General features: G+C 38.3%; 1 protein-coding gene across 2 annotated transcripts in view; it reads right to left on the reverse strand.

Moving 5' to 3' along the window:
* lrp1ab (low density lipoprotein receptor-related protein 1Ab) overlaps nt 1-26,063 on the reverse strand; it is a 107,195-nt gene that overhangs the window by 42,011 nt on the left and 39,121 nt on the right. For both annotated transcript variants that reach the window (XM_039651653.2, XM_039651652.2), the window contains exons 4-23: nt 19,241-19,360; nt 18,982-19,110; nt 18,627-18,881; nt 11,697-11,859; nt 10,689-10,911; nt 9,304-9,493; nt 8,964-9,107; nt 8,621-8,857; nt 8,336-8,516; nt 7,850-8,072; nt 7,014-7,203; nt 6,660-6,788; nt 6,387-6,527; nt 5,161-5,286; nt 4,937-5,053; nt 4,768-4,848; nt 4,511-4,678; nt 2,123-2,305; nt 1,116-1,313; nt 341-586 (exon numbers count right to left, since the gene is read on the reverse strand). In XM_039651653.2, the coding sequence (XP_039507587.2) occupies nt 341-586; nt 1,116-1,313; nt 2,123-2,305; nt 4,511-4,678; nt 4,768-4,848; nt 4,937-5,053; nt 5,161-5,286; nt 6,387-6,527; nt 6,660-6,788; nt 7,014-7,203; nt 7,850-8,072; nt 8,336-8,516; nt 8,621-8,857; nt 8,964-9,107; nt 9,304-9,493; nt 10,689-10,911; nt 11,697-11,859; nt 18,627-18,881; nt 18,982-19,110; nt 19,241-19,360 (3,444 nt within the window). The remainder of the gene's footprint in view (nt 1-340; nt 587-1,115; nt 1,314-2,122; nt 2,306-4,510; nt 4,679-4,767; nt 4,849-4,936; nt 5,054-5,160; nt 5,287-6,386; nt 6,528-6,659; nt 6,789-7,013; nt 7,204-7,849; nt 8,073-8,335; nt 8,517-8,620; nt 8,858-8,963; nt 9,108-9,303; nt 9,494-10,688; nt 10,912-11,696; nt 11,860-18,626; nt 18,882-18,981; nt 19,111-19,240; nt 19,361-26,063) is intronic.

Genomic DNA, 26,063 nt, shown 5'->3' on the forward strand with positions numbered 1-26,063 from the left:
TGTTAGTTCATATTAGCTAAAATGTTAACTAATGAACCTATTAGTGTTACTGCCTTTTTATATTATATAATATACTATTGTAAAAGAAATATAACTAATATAATTTAAAAAAAGAAAAGTTGGAGTTGAATTTCCAATAAAAACGACTGTACTGTGACTGCACTAAAATGCCTGTTTATTTCATAATGCCCTATATATTATATACACCAGTGTATTGTACATCTCATCCAAAGATGTTATTCTTTTATTCAGTCATTTCTAGAGGTCAAATAAAACTCTTCAAGTAAAATATATTCCAGTTATCTTTTTTGTCATCTTCTCCATCCAGTCTCTCCCTCACCAGTGCTCTTGCAGCTCTCGCTGTCTGGACCGAGCGCCCAGCCCTCGTAGCAGGCACACTTAACAGTGGCCTTCTCCTGCACGCAGCGCTGGCTGCACTTCAGATGCTTGGCGCAGAAGCTCTGGATCTGGCAGGTCTTGTTGTCAGTACCCAGCTCCATGCCAGCTGGGCAGGAGCACAGGATGCCCTCACCAGGAGCGATGGTACAGTTGTGGCTGCAGCCGCCATTATCCATCGTACAAAGATCTACAACAAATAGAGGTGAGAAGGATTGAAAGGGTGTTTGTTTGTAAGTAACTCAAGTCTGGTAAAACATAATCAGTGAGTTGAAGAGAATGTGCTTATGTGATTCAAAATCAATCCTGAAATGTCTATCATATGTTAATGTGAAACACAAGTAGATTCGACGAGCTCTATGAAAACTGTGAAACATTTAAAGGAATGGTTCATGCAAAAAAAATCTGCAAAAAAAATCAAGCTCCATAAAACACACACAGAAAAAAAATTAAATGGTACACAAAAAAGTAGTCCATATAACTTGTGAACTATATTCTTTAAGAGCTATATGATATAGAATATATCAAACAAGTCATATGGACTACTTTTATAGTGCTTTTTGGAATTTGGACATTATAGATTGTCTCTGTAGAAACTATAGAAATCTACCATCTAACATTATAATGTCTAAAAATGATCATTTAACATTTTAATGTCTACTAAAAATGAAGTATCCCTTTAACTTGAGTGTATTTGTGTTTTTTTGCATGTGCATTACTGCAAAGCTTCTCGTCCGAGCCATCAGGGCAGTCGTCCTTGCCGTCGCACAGTTTCTCAGGAGGCAGGCAGATAGAGTCATTGCTGGCACAAACATGGTGGGAGAGCTTGCACTCAAGAGCCTCACAGTTTTCTTCATCCGAGTTATCCTCGCAATCGCTGTCCCTGTCGCACACCCAGGCCTTACTGATACAGCGGGCTAAAAACACAAAGAAACAAAAAGCCAGAGATCACTCGCAAAAATGCTTCTATTTAGCATTTTTTCATATTTCATCAAATAAATCAGCATTGCAATCTTCAGTACAATATCTGAGTTTTTATGAGTACACTAGCATAAAGACAAAACCTTTGATTTTGGGTCTTTGAGTCACTCCTTAAAGGGTTAGTTCACCCAAAAATGAAAATTCTGTTAGCATTTACCCTCATGTTGTTCCAACCCTCTATGTGTTTATTTGTTCTGCTGAACACAAAGTAAGATATTTGGAAGAATGTTTTAATCAAACAGATCTCATTCCCCATTGACTACCATAGTATGTATTTTTTCCTACTATGGTAGTCAATGGGGAATGAGATCTGTTTGATTAAAACATTCTTTCAAATATCTTCCTTTGTGTTCAGCAGAACAAATAAACACATAGAGGTTTGGAACAACATGAGGGGGAGTAAATGAAGAGTTCAGATGCAAAAGCCTCTAAATGCCATTTGAAATTTTCTTCTTTAATGATGATTTTTATCAAACTTGTATATTTAAGTTCAGTAATTTCACTTAAATGGCAATGATAATTACCTATTAATTGTTATTTAAGTGAAATTACTGAACTTAAATATACAAGTTTGATAAAAATCATCATTAATGAAGAAAATTTCAAATGGCATTTAGAGGCTTTTGCATCTGAACTCTTCAAATACTGACTGAATTTTCATTTTTGGGTGAACTAACCCTTTAATCCACTGTTACACTTACCGACACGTGTATGATACATTCAGAATGGCCAAGGCTGTACTAACCCGAGTCCTTGCAGGCGAACTTGACGGCAGGGTCACACATATGTGTGACGCCCTCGCAGTTCTTCTCATCGCTGAGGTCCATGCAGTCCGTGTCTCCATCACAGCGCCATCGCATGGGGATACACAGGCCGTCCATTCTGCACTGGAACTCATCTGTGTGGCAACCACCAGGCGGCCGCGTGGCTGTAGAGAAAAACAGAAAACGGACACGCAATTACAACACAGCCGTGAGAATATTCGTACAAAGGCACGGATACAGATCCTATTATTTGACGTAATGAGTGTTCGGCTTTCTGACATCAAAAATCAGTTCCCAGGGATGGAGACTGTAACCAGCGTGAGGCACAACCACAATGAACTCTGAACCAAAGCAAACTTTCTCACGAACAGCGGTCCAGGCCTGGCACTGTGACGGCCATCATTAGGCATCGGGCATAAAGGCTTTCCCTCACGACAAAGGTTAGCGTCTGGCAGAGCCCGGAGAGGAGGAAGCGGAAAACCAGACCTTGTCTGTAAACAGAGTGAAGTGTGTCCTAGAACAGGGATCTGCTGGGGTGAACTGACCTGAATGACATCATTCTGCTCGAGTTGCACACACACACACACACACACACACACACACACACACACACACACACTCTCACACACACCCACATTTGTGTTTTCTTGATATGTATATTGTGTGTCTTTTCTACTTATTTTTGGATTGTGTTTGTCTGTGTTGGGGGACAACGGATGGAAATTAGCATTGTGCTAAATCCGGCATATTTACGTTCGACTATGTTTGTACGTTCATTGACATGCATTGTCCCGTCTAAATAAATAAATAAATAAATAATACTGAAATCTGACTGTAATATTACAATTCTCAATGTCAATTTCAACAATTTAGCAAAAATGTATATGCAAGTTAACAGACTCCTCTGTTTAAAAAAGTTATAAATATAAATCGACAAACTAAAACATAGGCATGTAGCCTTCAAATATTTTTAAATAAATTACATTTCTAATTTTTGGCAAATTCAAAAATAAACTATACAAAAGTCCTCAAATATACTCAGTTACAGAGTGCAAAAAAACATTTTATTTAGTAATAATAAATTCCAATATTTAGCTACTATTTTTTTAAATGTTACAAAAAATATTAACTTTCAATACTGCAGAAAAACAACCACATTATATTTCCTACTTCTGCATTGTCTTGGTACTGAAGTACCGTTACATTTAACGTCCCTACTCCAAAATGTAGCAAACTGAAAGACATTTTATACACAACTCTCCTCCACAACTCCCTAGCATGCCCTCTTACAGTTCTAAAACCTTACACAGGCTCCCTCAAGGCCCAGTACTCTCATTAGGCCTCTGGCTTGGTTCTGCTGCATTGATTCTGTGAGTCTATTAAGCAAAAAGCCACAGGGATTAAAGAAGCGAACGGCAGAGTCTAGTCCCTGAAAACAGAACCTTATCCTCTATCCCTGTTCCATTCAGGGCCTAGCCAAACAGCTATGAAGACACATGTGAAGAGGGATAGAGAAGGATGTACAAAAATGCACATGAGTGGATAGTCCAGCGGTTCATGCGTCAAGCGTCCTGGCACATCTGTGCTAGTGTAATCCCACAAGACAGCAGCTCTCAGAGCAGTCATTAACACTGCTCTCCAGAGGGACTCCCTGCACTCCTCTCAGACATTCCTCAAGATTTTGTGGTTTACGCGTTTCACAGGAAAAACAAAGACAGTCCAGTTTACGAAATTGTGATTTACTCCAGTTAATGAACATCTCAGCTGCATTAGTCATTGTGGTTTTTCTCAAAACCTAGAGACACTTCAGAAGGTGTAGACATCTTCAGAGAATGTAACAGTTGTGACAGTTTACCTAATAAAAACAGGGCAAAAAAATAGAACGGGCACTACTAAAAATATAATTTTTCTTAAAAAAAAAATGATCAGTGAAATAAAGTGTTTTGATCAACCAACCTCAGAAAACTAAACAATTATTTTCCCATTACAACATAAAATAAAAAGTGACCACTTTATTTAAACAATTTATAAAATTAAAATAATTTAAAAAATAAATAAATAAGGATTTATTTATTTTAAAATATTCATACATTTCATAAATTGCTTACATTTTTTACTTCAATTAAGTCAAATTTGTACTTTAATTAAAGTAATTTTATACACTATTTGTTTAATTTTTAAAATATCTAAAATGAAATGAAATCAATAAATAAGACTAAATAAAACAAATAAATAAAGTGTGGATTCAGCAGGTGTGCGCTAGTTTAGGATTAGATTTCTGTTTGTTGCCTTTTTCCAAAAACTGAAGAAAACTATGTTTGAAATTAGACTTCATTCACTTTAACAAAATGACACTTGTCCAAACTCACTCTGATTGGTACAATTGGCATGAGTTTCATCGCTGTAATCTCCACAGTCGTTGTCTCCGTCGCAGGTCCAGTACTCTGGAATACAACGGCCGCTGTTGCATTTAAACTGCACACTAGAGCACGAGTGACTGCAACCGGCTTCGTCGCTGTTATCCCCGCAATCGTTATCTGAAGGGACAAACACATTAAGGTGGTTATTGGACATAGTTAGCCAATGTATGATGCTGCCAATTTTGTGGATGGCATTAGAAACTCACCATTATCACAACGCCAGTTGACATTGATGCAACGTCCATTGGCACAAGTGAACTGAGTGAGTGGGAAACAGGTAGGATATGCTAGAGAGAAAACAAGAAAACTGTTACTATTCTAAAATGTCAGTATGGCATGATGAAAAAAAAGGAAGAGAGGCTTAAATTTAGATACCACAAGATGCTGGTTCATCTGAGCGATCTCCACAATCATCATCCAGGTCACATGTCCAGGAGACAGGGATACAACGGCCACTGGCACATGGGTACTGATTAGAAGGACAAGTGCGTGCTGGGAGAGAAAATAAAACCTGGTTAATTCACAAAGCTGTACACCAGGAAATATTTGCACCTGAATCTAAAAAAAAAGGCTTAAAAATCATTCAGAGTTCACAATACCCAAGCAGGTGCTGTTAGATTCATCTTCATCATTCCCACAGTCATTGTCTCCATCACAAAGCCAGCGCAGAGGGATACAGCGGTTATTCTGGCACTTAAAGCGGTCCGCAGGACAGGTGTGCTGGTCTGAAACAGGACAATTTAAAGGTGCACTAATTAATGTTTAGTTTGTTGCAATGGCCGATAAAATGACTTAAACTCACACCATGTGGTATGGATGCAAAAATCACACAAAAGAAAATATTTACAGTTACTGATGGCATTATAAAATGTTATTCAAAGTCAGCCATGATTAACTTTAAACTTTAAAATTCTGTGAGCCAGGGCTATCAAACGATTAATCGTATCCAAAATAAAAGTATGTGTTTACAAAATATATGTCTGTGCACTGTGTTTAATTATTTTATATATATATATATATAAATAAATACACACACATGCTTGTATCTATTTAAGAAAAAAATATTATTTATATATAAAATATTTATATATAATATAAATTATATATAAATCTATATACAGTATATACATGAAAATATTTCTTAAATCTACACAAGCATATGTGTGTATTTAAATATATATATATATAAAATAATTATACACAGTGCACCCACATATATCATGTAAACACAAACTTTTATTTTGGATGTGATTAATCACGATTAATCGTTTGGCAGCCCTACTGTGAGCCAATAATTCTCAAATATTGTTTTTTTTAATATATATATAATGTATTTGTGTATTAAATAGTTTAAATGTTTTGGGACGGCAAGATTTTAAGCTTTTTTGTTGTGAAAGAAATGAATATTCAATGAATATTCAACAAGGACACATTTAATCAAGCAGATGTGACTGTAAAGATTTCTATTTCGAATAATTGCTGTTCTTTTGAACTTTCTGTTCATTAATAAATCCTGAAAAAATGTATCATTGTTTGCACAAAAACTATAAGCCATTTTTAACATTGAAAACAACAAGAAATATTTCTTGAGCATCAAATCCACAAATTAGAATGAATGATCATGTGACTGAAGACTGGAAGAATGGCTTACAATAATTACAATAGAAAACAGTTATTTTAAATTGCAATTATATCTTTCTATGTATTTTTTGTATCAAATAAATGCAGCCCTGGTTAGCATGAGAGACTTCTTTTAGAGAAAAACTTTTGAACAGTAGTGTATCAGTAGCTGAACACTGCATATCTGAGACAAAAGAACACTAACGGCACAACTCGGGGGCCTCATCGCTGTTGTCCAGGCAGTCATTGTCCCCGTCGCACTTCCAGCGGTCTTGAATACAGCGGTTATTTTTGCAGGCAAATTCACCAGGCTGACACTGAGGAGGAGGCACGTAGGAAGGGTTTGCTGGCAGGAAAAAAAAAAGAACAATAATTTTCAAAAATATAATAAAAATCTCAAACAGGTCATTTTCAAATAATTGCAGCTTATTTGTAGAAACCTTTACACGTCAGGCCACTTAAAGCACAGCATACCCACCTTTACAGGTCTTGTTGTCAGTGTCTAGTATCTGGTCGTCGGCACAGGCGCAGGAGCGTCCCGTGGGCGTCAGCAGACACAGACTGCTGCAACCACCATTATTGGCACGGCACACATTGGAGCCTATGACTACACAGAACAAAAACATCCTCAGCAGATCCCAATTAAACGTGCAATAAAATCCCTGAAACTCTGATCTCATTATTTTGTAACCGCGCTAACATTATATAAATAATGAGGCTGTTATGACATGTTACCAACCAAAACGTAATTAAGACTTTGTTAGATCTGTCAGCTCATGCTTTGACTCATGTATGACTAATTTTTCAAGAAAAGCTCAGGGGAGGTCAGTACTTTGCTGTTGTTGTGCATCGTATGTGCGAATCTCGTAGATTGGTGGTCGTTCATTGCGTAGCAACGTGGCCTTCTTGGTATTCTGGTCCAGCTTGTAGATTCCTCCACCACGGTACTCATTCCAGAACAGTAAGTTCTTATAATGGCACAGGCCAAAGGGATGATTTAGCTCCTGTCCTTCATATACCGTCTGAATGAAGAGAAAAGTATGAACAAAGGTTAAGATCAGGAATGATCAAAATTACAGCTGACAGTCTTCCTGGGAAGTACATATTTACGAGTTGGCATGTTGTAATCATTATGACGTTAGGTGTTCAAATTACTTTTGTAACAGCAAGATGGCAAAGTATCTTTTATATAAAAAAATACCTAGGTATGAATGCACACTGGGCAATAAAAACATAAACAACAAAAATGACAATGGTGAGAAAACGGAGCTTCTGTTTATGTTTGCTGATCAATGCTCATACAGTATGTGAATAAAGGCCTATAGTCAATCTGTTCATCATATAAAGCGATTGTGCCTCTTTGGACTAAACCACTCTATTCATATAGATCAGTTTTACGATCACTTCATGAACTTTTTGAAGCGTATAATTGGATAGATTTTCAATGGAGGGACAGAAAGCTTTTCATCTGTGATCCGAAGATGAGCGACTGTAATACGGGTTTGGAACGCAATGAGGTTGAGTAACTAATGGGTGAACTAACCCTTTAAGATGCTAACATGAGTTTCCCCACCCAATGCACCTTTATTCCTTCTCCTGAATAAACTGGCATCACTGATGCCCTCATCCACCAAAAGTCAAGCCATGAATCTGTTTGCGTTTTCTCACCCTGCGTTCTGTGGTGTTGAGAAGCACCATCTCGATGCGGTCATAGTATGCATCCACCCAGTACAGAATGCCCTGCTGGATGTCCAGACTGAGGCCATTGGGCCAGAGCACAGTTTTAGACGTAAGCAGGATACCAGCGTTTGAGCCATCCATCCAGGCCTTCTTTATACTGCCACGATTAGTCTCTTTAGGCTCCTCCTCCCAGTCACTCCAATACATCATTCTGCAAACATAAACAGGACGATACGGATTTATACATTCACAGCTGTAGATGTAACTCTAACTGGCTTATCTGTATGTAGGAAGTGGTGTGGCATAGCGTTTAGCTTTGAAGTTTTTTGGTAGGTTTGGAATGTTAGCATGCCACACAGAATTGTAAAATCTAAAATCACTAATATTTCATCACATTATAATAGATGATTTGCCGGTGATTGCTTCTCTTTTTTAGGGCTCTTGAATGTGTAATCAAGCAAATAATTGATATACCCATGGGAAGGGTCTACTACTATGGCCCTGGGATGGGTCATCTTGCCCTCAATTAGAGTTTTGCGGGTCTGAGAGGCTTTCTCCAATTTGGCCACACTGATGGTCTTTTTGGGTCCATCATCAGTCCAATACAGGTTTTGCCCCATCCAGTCCACAGCAATACCTTCTACTGTGTGAATACCTGTGAGAGAAAAAAAAATGGGAGGAAGAAGATGTAGTTCATCTAATTCAACCAACTTCAATAAATCTCCAACAAAAACCATCCCACTATCATTGTGCACTCACCATCCTTCACTATGATGTCTCTCTCAGTGCCATCGATCTTCTGGCGACCGATGATGTAGCTGGTGGCATCAGCAAAATAGATGAATTCGGTCTCAGCGTGGAAGTCCAGTGCTCTTGGGTTGTTCAGGTTCTCAATAGGGATGATGTGCTCGTCATACACCTTAGCGTACATGTCCATACCGCGGATGACTCCAGGCCGGCCTTTACCGTACACCAGGAAGAGCTCGTGCTCTGGTTCTGAGGAAACACAGGGAAAATGATCATTTTTCAGTTCTGCAATGTGGAATGCTGTTTTGGAACTGGTTTGGGTTGGTTCGAGCAGGCTGGGTTGAGTTATACTCACTCTTGCAGGACTTTCCGTCACTGCCAAGGCTGAAGCCAGAGCGGCAGCGGCAGGTTCGGCTCTTGTGACTGTTACCCAGCAAGCAGATATCAGAGCAACCGCCTGCCTTCCCAAACTGATCCGGAGCACACGCATGACTGCGAACTAAGGATGGACACACAAGCATAATTTTAACATAAAGAACCAGTGGGGAAACCACTTTGAATAGTACATTGAGTCAGAGATTGAAAAAATGCACCTCTTACAGAAGAGTAAAATGAAGCTACCCATTAAAATGCACTTGCTAAAACCTTAGAAATGTTTAAAATGTCAAACAAACAAAATCTGCAGTCATACACACCTGCAGGCTGACGTCTCTGGTGGTAAACGTGAAGGGCGCCACCTTTATCGACGCGTGTCACCACCTGGAAGTCAGAGCTGTTGAATCGGTTGACTCTGATCACACTGGTTTTGGGCTGCATGTTGGCGTTGTCAGAGTTGGTGGCATACAGATAGTTTTCAAACACTGTTAGACCATAGAGATGTTCAATCTGCCAAAACAAACACAAAATGTATATTCGTTATAAAAATGCCTTCTGAGCTTAAAGATTCATATAAGTTTACATGATCTTTCCAAATCTAAAAATCACACTAATAAGGCTTCCTCATATATCCTAGTTTTCCAAGTTTATTCAAAGGGGACCAATCAGTTATTTTAGTCAGTCAGTGAATAAAAATAAGAAATATCTTGATTTTGAATAGTTTTAGCTTATTTCAAAGCTCGTTTCATCTGTTTCTATATATTTAGGCCCCCTTGGAAGTTTTCTGGTTGAGAACCACTGACCTTTATTAGCGTTTTAAAGGAATACTCCACTTTTTTGGAAATAGGCTCATTTTACAATTCCCCCAGAGTTAAACAGTTGGGTTTTATCGTTTTCGAATGCATTCCGACGATTTTCTGATATTTAGAAGAATATCGTAACCAGACCGTTTCTGGTCCCATTGACTTCCATAGTAGGAAAAAAAATATATATTATGGAAGTCAATGAGACCAGAAACTGTCTGGTTACTGAAATTCTTCTAAATATCAGAAAATCGGCTGAAAGGATTCGAAAACGATAAAACTGAACTGTTTAACTCTGGGGGAGTTGTAAAATGAGCCAAAAAAGTAGAGTATCCCTTTAAAATATGCTACAAGTGATTTAAGGCATCACAACACTATAATGTACAATATGAAAAATGGATATTCATTTTGAGATAAGTTTAAGATTACATTTAACAGTATTAATTATTATGAATTATTAATAATATAAAAGATGACCTTAACTGATATAGTACTGTTATATATAGTGTATCTCTATAATAAGTCTTTTTTAGACTTAAATAAAAAGTTTTTTGTAAATAAAATCAAAACATGACATCACAGTAAAGATCAGAAATTACTCATTTCTATTAGGACTTTGTGAACATTACATACAGTGATCGTACAGTGAAAAAAACTAAAGATCTGAAATGAGTGACACTGCACTTGCACAACGCTCAGTTTTTACTTCTGCAACAGGATTCGATGAGCTAATGCTGATCTTTCAGTCCGACTGATCATGTGATGGTCCAGAAACTCATGTGTGATGACGTCAATGAAAGTGACATTCTGAGATTGAGTTCATGACCACAAACAAACAACTCGCTTACAGCAGTCATGTTTGGCTTCCATGAAAGCACATGAACGTGACACTTCACACGTACCAGTAAACCTTGAATGATGGTGTGTCGGTTCTTTCCTTCGTAGTCCACCACCTCAATGTAATCCAGGTAAGCGTCGGCCCAGTAAACCAGCTTGCTGACCAGGTCCAAAGTGATGCCATGAGGGAAGACTATTTTACTGTCTACAAGTTTAGTGCGGTTTTGGCCGTCCATATCACAGCGCTCCACCTTGGGGATCTGGCCATAGTCCGTAAAGAACACTTTCCTGGAATAAGAAAAGAGGGGAAAGGAGAACTTTATGATGCACAGCATTCAAGAATGCATAAATTGTATAAATTGAGGAATATCGCATAAAAAATACAAATTAATCAAATTAAAAGGATTTCTTATTTCACACTTTCTTAAGACAAGTAAGAGTTTTTGCAATGTGACATTATTTTGATGACTATTAAGGTCCATTTTATTATTGTAATGCATCATAATGTTCTTTATATATGATGATTTAGTTGGGATTAATCCTGCCCAGAACTAATAATAATATCTAATATTATTAATACTACTTATATTTAATAATTAAAATAAAAAACATAAGACACATAAAACATGTTTACACTTTACAACTTAAAATTTTTGTCACTTTACAATAAAATAATATTTATTTGCATTTAAGCATGCTTTATTTGTAGAAATATTATTGTTTTCTACATTACAGTATTAAGAATTTAGCGGATAAATATGCTTAACTGATATTGAAATAAAGTTAAGTACATAAATAATGTGCATAAAAAATGTGCCTAATTTTTTGTTTGAGTTGAAAGGCTTTGTTTTATTTTATCCTTATAACTACAGAAAGTTGAGAAAGTGAATACGCTAACCTCGTGGGAAAAAAAATCATCACGAACCCTTGTAGGAACTGATACTGAGGTGCAAAAATATGGCATAACAACAAGAATTCTGGGTTTAGACATATGTCTGAAGAGAACTAAACGTGGCGTGAGTGACATTGTTGGTCTAGATAAGGATTAAGGAGTAATGGTCTTAGGTTTTCACCCCATGGCAGGGTCCAGTGCGATTCCTTTAGGGTTGTAGAGCTCCAGGTCCAGTAGGATGACACAGGTGAGGCCGTCTTTACTGCACACAAATATGCGGTCGTCCACATCATCCACAAAGTAGAAGTTTCCTGTCAGCCAGTCAATGGCCATCTGCTCCACATCTGAGTTTTTTGTGAGAGAATCAAGACAGGAAGAGAGAGTGAGGCAGAATAGAGGGAGAAGTTTTCAGTGAACGCTTCATTGTAAATCAGTCATAACTGCAGCTTCTCTCTAACTAATCATATAGATGCAGCACTGTGTTGGAATGCAAAACTTGGAGTGTTGGATAACAGGAAAGAAGCTATGTAACTTTTATGTAACTAAGAGTAGACGAGTGTTTGTATCTGTCAGTGTAGCCGGCTCGAAACAGTCCCATTATTAGATCTTCTATCAGAGTAGTCAAACTCATCAACTCTGAACTAACTAACCTAATAGCACTGTTACAAATTTCTGCATCTCATAGTTTAGTTTATATTACACAAACAATTATCTAATTGGATTTTCACTTTCAGGGTGGCCAAAAAAAAAAAAAAAATGGTTTCCATCCAAATTTAAGAAAAAAAAATTCTGAATAATTAAAAAAAAAAGTGTTTCTTACAAATTATAATTTGCCCCACTCACTAAATACAAGCAGAACAAATGTATCAAACTCATTTGTTAACTCATTCTGATGTAAAACAGTTACATAATCATTACAGCACCTTTCCTTGCACAGGAAGGCTGGACTTGGCCGTACAGTTATCCTCAATTCTGGGAAAAGAGTTTGAAATGGTAATTTAGTGGATACTGAGTTTCTCTTTCTCTTCTTTGACAATAGTCTCTTTCTGTGCGTGCCGTCTAAAGCTCCAGCTGTGCGGGCCAGGCTGCAGTGCCTCCCATGAAGTTTGATGTTACAACAGCTGCCACCGTACTTCCTGTTACTGATTTTTTTTTTTTTTGCAGTAATCCACTAATGATCTTCAGGCATAGAGACATGTCCTTGTTATGCAACCAAGTGAGGCGAACTTGTGCAAACCAGACACAAACAGTTCTCACACTTTTCTAAAAAGTCCAGTAAACAGCAGCCCTGCCAGGAAATGCAGAACTACCTCCAGGCCATACTAAACCTTCCCCCTTCGTCCCTGAGTCTGCAAAACAAACACCCACGGTATCTGTTGCGCAAAACTGTAAAAGACACGTTATTCCAGAGGGCACGTCATCCTGATACCGCCGTCCCCTACAATTCTGCTAAATCAAACCAAGCTACACCTCTTTCTTCACCCCCTCGTTCCCTCATAGGAAAAGTATAAAACAATATGTGCTAGGAACATCTGTTACCAATCAGAAAGCTAAAAAAGAAAGGTACCACATATGGTTATGAACTGGAATTAGTTGTGTAATGGCAAATGCTGCAAGTGATTTTGAAAGTAATGCATGGAATAAGAGAAGGGAAAGTAAAGATTACTTAGGTTTCTAATTACTCACAAGTGTATACTGATATAGGCATGTGACTATGAATATATCAAGTGTAACTGTGGTAGATAAGACAAAGGTTAAAGCTACCAGTAAAGTGAAGCTAAACTATACTGTATCAGTGACAGAAACACAAGAGATTTAAGAAGGGTGAGGGAAACAAAGCAGTGAGTGTCTTTGAGGCCTGGGACACGCTTCTGGGATTCTTATGAATGGAAGATCCTTTTAACAAGGCAACGGTTCTCCGATGTATGCAATATACAACACTGATGCATCAAATAACTGGATAATAATGATCCTGTTATGATGGTTTGCATATGATAACACCACAATACCCAATGCAGGTGTCCGATAAAGATAAATTAAATATCTATTTATCTATTAAATAAATAAAGATTAAGTAAATAATCCTGCAGCATGAAATTAATCATCAAGTCAAAGGCCATAAGAACTGTACATGTAATAATACTTAATGGTTGTCCAATCGGCCCAATTTTTTGTTTCAACTATTGGCATCAGCTTTTCTGTTTGGCCGACGAGTGTCAGATGGGAACTTTGGGACTTTTATTTTGACGTCAATGTGAACGGGATGCAAACAGTTCTGCTGACACTGGAAACGTACGAGCGACCTAGTTTAAACCCTTAATTTTAAAACAATGCTGTACCGTACAAAGTTTGATGCGGCGTCTTTTTCATTTAAAATTAGTATTACCGTATCTTTATTTGAGAAAATAGGATTCCCAGAGCAATTTACATTGTAGCAGATCACATCCTCCACTGTTGGTTACAGTGTTTACTTGTTGAGTTGCCATGTAAAGTTAAGCTTTTTTAAAAGTATGCAGCTTATTTTAAAACAAATAATTGTCTCAAATAATTTGAAATTAAAAAAATTTAGTAAAGATCAGCATTTAAATTGAGACAGTGTGATAATCGTATATCACCATATCAGTCATCCTCCTCCAAAAGATTGACCTTTAAAAACATTCATATATACACATTAGAAAAAACTACACTATTATGCACTAAAACAGATATACTATATACAAACTGAATAGTTTATATACACTACTGTTGAAAAGTAATAAAGATTGTTTTAAATGTTTTTGAAAGAAGTCTCATATGCTCACTAAACCTGCATTTACTTGATTCAAAATGCAGTTAAACCAGTAATATTGTGAATTATTATTACAATTTAAAATAGCTGCTTTCAGTTTTACTAAAATTAAAAATGTCCTTTATTCCTGTGATGGCAAAGCTTCATGAATGAAAGAAGACACCAGCAGACTCTAGAGCTCAGATACATCAGGATGAGAAGTGGGACCCTTCTTAAAACTGCAGGACAGCTCTTACACAACCAGTGCCAAGGACGTCCTGAGCAGATGACGTGTTGTGACACCCTCAAAGCATGACCAGAAGAACTGATATGCACTACCCAGGTAGTACCCAGCCACAGTGGGGACGTCCTCTCAACCACCACCCCCTCCAAACACACTGAAGTTGAGTTTGTGTGTGCGTGCGTCCTGGTCTGTTTCCAGGCTTTTTTTATGGGGAAAGCAGTCACAGAGCTCATCTGGAGCGCTCATCTGCCCAGCATGCAACAGTTATTAATCACTACTCCTTGTGTAAAACTGAGTTATACAATGCTGTGTGGCCATTACAGTGTGGAACCCCGAAGCATCAAATGAACCTCCTACATCACATCAAATGAACCTTCTACATCACATGTCTATCTGCTGCATATGTGCTCATTAAAAAAACTCATCCATCCGACCTTTCCTCCAAAACGGCCACACAGGGTCATTAGGGATGTGGCTGTAATAGCAGTTGTCATATTCACACTGAAGAGCAGAGGCTGTTGATTTATAGTTCCAGTTAGAGAGAGATCAGAAGTTTGACAACATATAATTGTCTCAGCCCTGGTGGCGTAGCGCCTCTGGACACAGCGTAATTGAACAAGGTTGCTCTGATTTATAACCTCTTTGAGGAAGTTTGGTGGCTGGTTTTGTAAAAAGGCCTGGGAAGCTACATAATTGGTGGAGTAGGTGCTCACTGCACTAAAACTACAGTGAAGCAGAACAGAAGAAGAGATCTGCTCTCTTTCAGGACATCAGGGATCAATGTCAAAGGAGAGGGACAAAGCATTCTGAGAGATCTTTAAGATGTCTGTATCCAAATGTTTACTGTTCAGCATCCATTTTCTGAAGCCATATGTTTGCTTTTTATATGGAAAAGGAACAAGGCTGGGGGGCTTGATTATACATATTTTTTTTAAATAAACTATCCAGTTTAATATTGTGTACCCAACATGCTGCTCCTGGTCTAGAACTTAGTCATTGGGACACACTCTGGGGCTGAGGCTGGATGGGAGATTGAGCCAGGATCCACGCTTCTGGATTACTCAGACGGACTCAACCAGGTCTCGAATCAAAAAGAAAAGAGAAAGAGAACCGAAAGAGATTGTGACTCACTGTTTCCCCTTGTCTGTCTAGCATACAGATGGGTCTGAAATCAGAGGGACAGCAATACACAGGGTCCAGACTTCCTCTAAGACTACTCTGACACAGTGAAGCTCTGTTCTAAAACCATGTAAGCTGCCTTACGGTCGATAATAGTAATGAGGATGAATCATCATCTGACAAATTAATAGTAATTTGAAGGATTATTATTGTAAAACTATTAAATAATAATAATTCATAATTTTTATAGAAAAAATATTTTTTCCATATGTTGCTATAATAATGCCAATATTACAATTATATTACTAAAATAAATAATTGGCTAAATTACTATTCTTAGTAGTAAATTGTTTATGTATATAATATTTTAACTAACATTGACATGTTTTTAATTATTAAATATACATATGAATGTTAATTTGCTATAATTATCATTATAATCATCATCATCATTATTGTTAAAATTACCTTGTAAGTGGGTAAGTTGCACCACTCAACATGGGAAGATACTTAAATCATGCAAAAAGCGCTATGCACGTCAAAGTACAGTTTTATACTTAGGGATACTGTATGTGAAACTGTGCTACATCAGTCCTAAAGAGTAAACAGGGTGTGATTATTTCAAGCAACAATAAACTACTGTGCGCCAACTTGTCCCACCCTGCGCACCCTTCCTGTGAAACTGCTTCCTTGGTGTGCTGGCGAGTGGCTTTCCCTTACACTCCAACATCACACACACACAAAAAGAGAAGGAAGTGTTACATATCACTATCAAACCTCTGTGTCTCTGCACCCATCAACCCTCTGTGTTGGTACACACAACCACACTTGGCAGCATCTTCATCAGAGAGCAGCCAATATTTAGTCTGAGCTGGCTTTCAAGACACATCGATTACAAGAAACGTCCACCACTTATCAACAAGCACAGTATTTATCCTGTGAATCATTCGGGTCATTGTCTAAAGGTTATAGTATACCATTAATGGAATAAAGTTCTGCACAAACGAAAAATTTTGGGCATGTGAAATAAATGACAAGTCGCCAAATCTTAAGGAAGCCTTAAAAAATTTGGCTGGTTTCAGGTTCACCTTATTACGAGTGAGAGATTTAGTTTTTTGTTCCATTATGTTGCAATCCATCAAGCTGTGTTTGAAGCCAAGAATATGAGTTAAGATTGTGAAGAGGTATTTTTAACTTGATTCACTTCTTAAGACTTAAAAAAAAACTTTAGTTTAAACCAATGGTGATGGTAGGATGCTTAAAATAAATAAAACGCATGAAGTGTGACAACATCTGAAGATATCGGATTTGCCTTGACGGATGAACTGCAGGATGAATATAAAAAACTTCTAGAATGTTTAACTTTAAAGTAAAAGCTAAAGCACAACACACTGTCAGCATAATAAATGAAGTACCGCTGCTAAACATCAATTCTATACTACCCATACTCTTCGACGCAGAAGGGCAACAAAGGCTATCCCGTCTGGACTGAGCCAACAGAAGGTCTACTGTGGAACTAGTCAAACTAAATTTTAATGATGGCTCACAACACACAGTGCATCGCGCTTTGCTGCGTAAACACAGTCTAATCAGAGTGCCTATGATGACCCCTGTCCACCGATGGGAACGCAAGTGTCGCAACTTGACCTTGTAGCAGTGGAAGAAGGTCGCCTGGTCCAATGAGTCGCATTTTCTGGCCATGTGTGCCATTTAATTGGGGAAATGATGACACCTGGATGCACTGTGGTACGACGACAAGCCGATGGAGGGAGTGTGATGCTCTGGGACACTAGATCCGGTTATTCATGTGGACATAAATTTGACACGTGCCACCTATACCTAAACGTTGTTGCAGACCTGGTACACTCCTTCATGACAATGTTCCCGGGTGGAAGTGACACCCTGCCACACTCCCCACATTGTTCAGGAATGGTGGAACATGATGAAAAGTTCAAGGTGTTGCACAGGCTTCCGAATTCCCCAGATCTCAATCCAATTGAGCATCTGTGGGACGTGCTGGACCAGCAAGTTTAATCCAAGGCTACACCTTGCAACCTACAGGATCTGCTGCTAACGCCTTGGTGTCAGATACCACAGGACACCTTTAGGGGTTTTGTAGAGTCTATGTCTCGGCGGGACAATGCTGTTTTGTCAGCACCAACAGCATATTAAGTACCAAAAATATATAATTGCTATTATAAATACATACATTTTTTATCAAAAATCTTAATGTCGATTTAAAAAAAAGTATATGGTCATGTAATGTATTGCCTTCCATGTTTATATTTGCATGCATGCCAACATGAATAAGTTAATATTGTATCTGGGTGCTTACGGAAAGCATTATTTAGTCCAATGTAAGCATGCAATTCAGTTACAAGGAAGTCATTTGGAGAAGCATAGTTTATCCCTCCCTTGTTTTTCCCAACACTTGTGTTCCTGACGCAGTTTGTGGTTGAACTCATTTAAACCCTGCAGTCTTCAGTGTCAAAACTGTGGAAACATCCAAGAGAAATATTCTTTTAGAAAATCTTCTTGCCTGAACACAGCTACAGCAGGAACAAAACCAGACCAGGTGGCAAATAAGACATAGACCCAATAATGCAGAAACTCCCTACAGGGCAGAAATGTCCAGGTGATGTAACGGCTGATGTTCAATATGTTATGAAAGGTGTTGTAGCAATTGGTGTAATGATTTGGGCGGTAAACAGCGCATCCCAAACTTATAATAGCTGTAGTAAAAGTATTCGAGAGAATTTCAGATGCGAGAGATGCCAGAACTTTCATGAACTATCAATTATAGTTGAACTATTCCTTTGGCAGCACAAATCTATAATTGCAGTTACAACACAAAGAAGGTAGCTCATTCAAATAATTTCATGTGAACCATGAAGTAATTTTGTTTAGTACGTGCTTTTTTGGATCATCTTGCCCAAATGGACACCAAACATAAAACACATAATTAAGAACATGGTACTGACGGTGCAGGCTGAGGGAGATGTTGATGGTCTTCTCCTCCGTGAAGCTCTTGGCATTGGGGAACTTGGCACACTTGAGTTGGGTGGCAGCAGGAGAGTCACCCATGTGGATCCAGCACACAGTCTCCTTGGCGTAGATGAAGTCCATAGCGGTGGTCTGCTTAGTGTTGATGGAGATTGGGTTGGCTCCGCTTAGAGATGTGGCTTGGATGTTCTGGGAGTTGGCTATGAGGAGGTATGGGTGCCGATCCACGGGGTCTAAAACAGAGATGAGAAAATATGGTGAGGCATGAAGAATATGACCAATGAGCAGACAAATGAGCACAAAGGAACAGCAAAAATTGTGTTCATTCCCTACCGTTCTTGGCCTTGCAAGAGCGGTTGTCTGGTTGAGGCAAGTAGCCCTCCACACAGCTGCAGGTGTAGGAGCCATCTGTGTTTGTGCATGTCTGACTGCAAGTCCCGTACACTGCACACTCGTTGAAATCTGACGCGGAGTAAGCCACATGGTTGGAAAAAGTCATATGCTTCCTGTTAAATACTTCTACAGTCATCACAATATTATAAAATCACAAAAGACATTGTCATTCAATTCAGGTGAAAGACCCAAAGCTCACCTTTGCATGCCTTTCCATCTTCTCCCACCTCATAGCCGTTCATGCAGTAGCACTTTGGACCCGACATCGTCACCGAACAGTTGTACTGGCAGCCCATGATGGTGCAGTTATGGGCGAACTCTATAGCACAAGAAATAGTGAGAACAGAATGTTAGCAGAGAGTCATCCAATGAGAACTACACTGGATATATTGAAGAAATATGAATGAAACATTAAACAGAACAGATTCAAGTAACTAGTACAGGACAATATAGCAAAAAATATTTTCTCAAACCCAAAGCGCCACAACAAAGAGTAATAATATTGAAATAATATAGCTGCAAGCAGCCATTACCGGGGCCAAGCGCAAGAAGCGGCAACATATGCCAAAATGGCAAGGAGTGGCAGACCAACTGCAGCAAGGAGCAATTAAGGGCATTTTGAGAGAACTTTGGGCAAATGGCTAAGAAAATCACATAAACATTAACTTATAAGATGATTTAATGGGTTATCACTTTCGAACAATGGGTGGCGCAGTTACGAAATAGATGTGATGTGGTCAGAGTGAGGTGACAATGACACATGCAAAGTTTGGTGTCAAAATGTGAAGGCATTGCAGAGATAAAGCCTAAATAGTAATTTTGGCAGCATGCCTAAACTTTGATGCTGTGGTATACGAAAACGGTTTTGTCTATCATCGTGCAATTCATAACTTTTAGTCGGCAGGGTCTGGAGATGACACGATTCAATTTTCGTGAAAATCGGACAAACGGTCTAGGAGGAGTTTGAAAAAGAAAGTTTTTCAAAGAAATAAAGATGGCAGACAGGAAGTTTGGCTGATTATGCAAAACCTGATATCTATGTTTTCGGCATAACCCAAGGAATCTATTAAGATCAGTTTCATTGCAATAGGCAAATTTATTCAAAAGTTATTAGCAATCTCAGAAATGAATTATAACTTTTGACCAACAGGTGGCGCTGTCTCAAAATCTTTTGAGTACCTTCAGGGCATGCTGCTTATGGCACACACTGAGTTTCGTAATGTTAGACCAAAGCATTTGTTTAGTATAGCATTGTATTTCACAAAACTGTATTGAAGTCAATGGGAATTTCACGTTTTGTTCTATTATAGCGCCACCAAGAGGCTCAGTCCCACAATTTTTTGTATGTGTCCTCAGAGTGACCCCATACATATGTGTGTCAATTTTGGTGCAAATATCTCAATTTACTTCCGAGTTATAAACATTTATATGAAAAAACACGTAAAAAATGACTGACACATGACTTTGTTTGAATTTTACTACCCCTTACTATCAATATTTACGCATTTGGGCATTAGCGTATAGTTAACAAGCTATGATTCCGTGTTTCTGGCGGTGGTTTCGTCTCGATCGGAACAGCGGTTTTGAAGATATCGCCAAGTGTTTTTTTCGCGCTAAATCGCTACGCTACGCCATCCGTGAGACGAAACCCGACATATTTGGTATCGTTGGACTCGGCAACGATTCAGGACCTCAAAAATATGACTCCCGTGAAAATAAGTGTACCACACCCAAAGTTATAAGCGTTTGAATAAAACAATTCACCACTAGGTGGCGCTGTTTCGAAACTTCTCAGGCTCCTTCAGGGCATCGTACTGATGACCCATAACGAGTTTCGTAACAATTCGTTCATGCGTTCAAAAAATACAGCATTTTAGCACATAATTCAAAATGGCCGACAGCCAAAATGGCCGATCTGGGAAAATTGGATATCGGTCGACTCGGCATGACGCCCTGAATCTAACGAGACCAAGTTTTTGATTTTTGGAGAAACCGTTCAGAAGTTACGAGCAAAAATAGCCATTTTTCATATCTCCGGACCACTAGGTGGCGCTGCGCCGAAACGCAGCACGTAGCCTCAGGTCATGCTTGTGATAACACGTACCAAGTTTGGTGTGAAAACGAGTAAGCGTTGCGGAGATACAACCTCACGTCTGTTTTTGCAAGCGCTACGTAAATTTTGTTTACGCGTTTATCGAAAACGGTTATTCGAATCATCTTGAATTCCATAACTTTTTGTCAGCACTGCCTGGAGATGATCCGGTGCGATTTTGGTGAAAATCGGACAAACCGTCTAGGACGAGTTCGCAAAAGTAGGTTTTTTGGAAAATTCAAAATGGCGGCCGTTTTTTTATGACGGAAAATGACGTCATAGGGTGCGATCGAATCGGCATGAGCTCAGGAACAAGAGGAAAAAAGAATTTTGTTGATAGGCCTTACGGTTCAAAAGTTATTAGCATAATAAAAGTGAAACTTTGGACAGTTGGTGGCGCTAGAGGGAATGAGTTAGAGACACCAAAATTGGTGTATTTAAAGTTGGGACTGTCCTCTATCAGAATGTCAAACCAAAACAACTTTCCCGCAAACCGGTCTATGGGCTGCCATAGACGCCCAGTCGGAAGAAGAATAATAATAATAATAATAATAATAATAATAAGAACCGGCACAGATACAATAGGTGCCTCCGCACCTTCGGTGCTTGGCCCCTAATTATACAATTAAAGAACAAGATTACACAGAAAACAAACAAACAAGCAAAAAAGAAATTTAAATTAAGCAAAGACAATAAACAAGCAGATATAAAAAGATACAGTAGGTCTTAAGAGACTTCTTAAACAATATTTTTTAATTAAAAATTCATTCAAATGAAAGTAAAACTTGACAAAAATCAAAAATTATCAAGCTATGATATATTTAAAAATTAGAGCCCGACCGATAAAGGATTTTGAAGGCCGATAACGATACAAATAATTATTGGTTTTAAAATCCGATATACCGATATATCGGCCGAAATTTTTTTTAATTATCATTATTATTTCAGAAACGCGCAACAAAACATTAACAGATTTCCCTAACATTAGTTATTTGTAGTTATTTATGAGGTTTAACTAAAAAAATATGATAATGCATTTTAAAAAGAATCAGAAATTTTAAACAGAACAGGCTGATAATAGTGGCATTAGCTAGCTTTGTGGTTAGCTAGTCTATGATGAGCCATAATTAAGCAACGGATGACGTCATACTGCAAAAAAACATACATTTTCAATATAACAGGCCAAGGAGAGATGATGCGTCTCATTGCTATAACTGTCACATGCTTTTAAAGAAATATTTCAGTCACATTGTCAAAAGTTGAAAGGACAGTCAGTCTTTTACACTGTAACAACATAACGTAACTATTACTAGCTAATTCTGCTTCACTCTCGGCAAAACTGGACATGATAGTCCCAAATTTTGTCATGCTTATTTGAGTTAAGAGAACTGATGGGGATGTCCTTTTAATTGTTATTCAAGTAAGTTATGTCTCGTGAGTGACCAACTCAACGAGTGTTGCCAACAGGGACGGTGTAGAGTGCCCTCTGGTGGACAAACTATACAACTCAAAGACTCATGACATGGTCCAAGCGTGTTTCGTCCATTTTTATTTTATTTTTGAAATATTCATTTATCGGCCATTATAACTGCCGATACCGATAGTTTGAAAAATGCCTAATATCGGCCGATAATATCGGCCTGCCGATAAATCGGTCTGGCTCTATTAAAAATAAACATGAAATGATTAAAATCAAATGAAAACAGGCAACAATGACATTTAATCATCACTATGTGTACACAAGTATAACAATAAACAATATTTACTTAAATGTGTGCAAAAAAATTGATATTTTAAAGAAAGTATATGAATCATTGAATTAAACCATTCTAAAGATGTATTGGCTACTGCCTTCAGCAAACTAGACTGATAAAGCGCATCATTACAATTATTGTGATATTCACATTCACAATGTCAATTTTATATCACCAGCAGAATATTATAAATATTGTAAACAGTCAAAATACTGCCAGGCCTTACTTCCAACAACACCAGGTCATTTTAGAAAGCTCAAAATTGGTTGAGAAAGTCATCTAACTGTTTCAAGCTGTGTTTCTGGAACACAGATAAACCTGACCTTCATTATCTAGATATGTTACAAGCGTCCTCTCAAAAATGTGCGAAATGTGACAGTTATCTTAGAGATATCAGAGAAATCATATGTGATTGCCATGTGTGCAGTGAAAAGCCTTTAATGCGCTTATAGAAGCCTTTAGGACATCTTGGCACAATATGAAAGCGCAACAGGGGCTTCACTGCTCAGCCAACCAAAAACACATACACACAGAGCATATGATTAAAAGGTTTGAGTGGACACAGATGAGTGCGCTTGGTTTTATACTGTGGGTATTGCTGTGCTGCCAAATACTGTATCACTGTCCACCAAACTCTGTGTGAACTCAGACTGCGGCTTCACTCAGACAAAAAAACAAGTCTCTACGTGCCCATCGGATACACACAGGTCTGAGGAAGCCATATCCATCAAAACATACCTTTGTTTGATATGTTAATGTGGGAACCGTTCAAGGAAGTATAAAATCACAATGGTAATATTGAAGGAACTCCTACAGGATTTATATACATTCGTCTCGGTTGATCTGATCACAAGACGGCAGCGCTAAATACAGGTGTAAACCCAGTCTGATGAGTCATGGTGGTAGATGCATCATGATACAACCGTTCAAAATCACAGAAGGGCAAAATTGCATTTTTAGTATAAACACTAATCGAGAGCAGTGAATGTTAAAAAACAAACAAACATTGTTTTAATCTTCAGAACATCTTAAATTCGGATCAGAAAGAAGTCCCTTATGTTCACCCAAGGCTGAACTTATTTAATCAAGAATTAATATAAATTTTATATGTATAAATGACAGAAAACTAGATGCCATGATTGCCACTATTAAGTATTCGGTCATTCAGTTAAGATTTGGAGAGACCACAATGTTAAGGTCCAATCAGCCCACAATGCACTGCAACACTGTAGAAGAAAGTGAGGACAGAGAGGAGGAGACAGAGTCTCAAACACACAAATGTACGCACAGGGACAATGAGAGTCCCGATCACACAAAAAGCTGTGGCACTGAGGGGTACAATGGGGCTTTTGTGGAATGTGTAGAGAGGAAGAAGTGCAGGCAAAACACTACGGCCTGTATCGAATCAATTCCCCCATACCATCCAACCCCAGCTCATACACTGACCTCACACCCACAAACTACTCCAAACAGAGACAAGGGAGTTCAAGGCATAACGCTGGCTACCCGAAAATCTGTCAGTCAGGAGTAGGTCAAGAAGTCTGTCGACTTTCCCTGTATTTTCTGGATTGATTTTAGGGGGAATGTGTGGAATTCCGCAGAATAAATTTGACTATGGTAAAATGTGTGCACTACACTCTTCTGAGAAGCTGAAAGCATTATGGAAGGTGAATATTTATGAACATGCAAAGAGTGAAACTGACATAAAAATCGATTCTGCGGAACGCAACAGGACTTTCTGCAGAAACAGATTCCCATTAAAGGAATGTTGCGGGTTAAACACAAGTCCAATGGTAGAGTTTGTAAAAATAATCTTAAAATGCATTGACAATTTATGGAGCAATGTGCAACGGTTCACCCAATGACGCCTATTGTAAGTCAATTTCAATCAACACTGAGTTTCTTTTGTGTATTTTACGAACTGAGGTATGCCACAAAAATGGTCAATAGACATTCATTTGAATATAATGGAACAAGGCGGTGTGTCTCAACCAGAGGCCGGGGCTTCTAGGGGACCTCAGCAAACTTCCAAGGGAACAAGAGATATTTTATGTCAAGCCCTTAACATGAGCCAAAATAACTAAAATCAAGTTATTATTTTAAATTCACCCCTTTTTCAACCATTTTATCAATCAAACAATTACTTATCCTTAACCCTTATCCAGTAAATCATGACAAATTGGAAAAGTCATGGGGCCTTTGAGTATTGTTTACCTTGGGGTAAAAAAGTTTAAGATCCATTGCTTTAGACCAATGAAATCCCTTAATTTTCCAATCATTCATGATGACTGGATAATCACTATTATTAGTTTTTTTTTCCCCAAATAGTGCAGAAGAAATTCCCTGACACATGTTTTCTATACTCGTTAGGACTCGAGAGGAATCGAATTTACCTCCTGCCAATTTCCAATTTCTCCAATTTCCACAGCCATATGCCATGCAGGTATTTAGATATGCAACCCATGTGTTTGTGGTTTATCGGTGCAATGAAATGATTTTAGAACTGTGAGAGTGTGGCCAACATTCCATTATAATTAACAAATAAGACTGAAAGAAAAATAAAGAGATAGAGAGTGATAGAGAAGGTTGGAAGGTTTAACACCACACCACAGAATCTCTCAAGGACGACAGCTACAAAAACACTGACAGCAGCCAGCCCAAAAATCAGTCTTCAACCACACCACATTCAAACCACTCAACCTGTTACAGCACTACTAACATCAGATCCAGGGTCAGCTCTGTTCCTCATCTCTGGAGCAGGAAAACCTCTTCAAAAATGTATCTCGTTCTCAAGCCTGACCTAACACGGGCAAAGAATCAGGACACGCATCCTGCATGCTTCATGAGGAGAACAGGAAATGCTGAAAATTTCATGCATCCTATTTTGGCACTTGGTGATTTCTATTAATATTTCAGTTGATGAGTGGGAGATCAGGCCAGTGTTGGAGAATAACTAACTAAAAGAAGAGATGCTACTAATGTACTGACCATCTGTTCCAGGAAAAGCTAGTAATTTCAACAAGTAGCTGTGAAGCATTACAAAACACTGTGTCACATTTACTCACACAGCCTTACAACAGAGCAAATTGGTCATTCAGCAAACAATTTCCTGAAAATCAACTTTACAAATGTCAGTTTATTCATGTCAGTGAGTCAGTCAATTCTGTTCTAGAGCC

Source organism: Pimephales promelas, chromosome 20 (genome assembly GCF_988280905.1).
Source record: "Pimephales promelas chromosome 20, fPimPro1.hap1.1, whole genome shotgun sequence".
NCBI classification, from domain to species: Eukaryota; Metazoa; Chordata; class Actinopteri; order Cypriniformes; family Leuciscidae; genus Pimephales; species Pimephales promelas.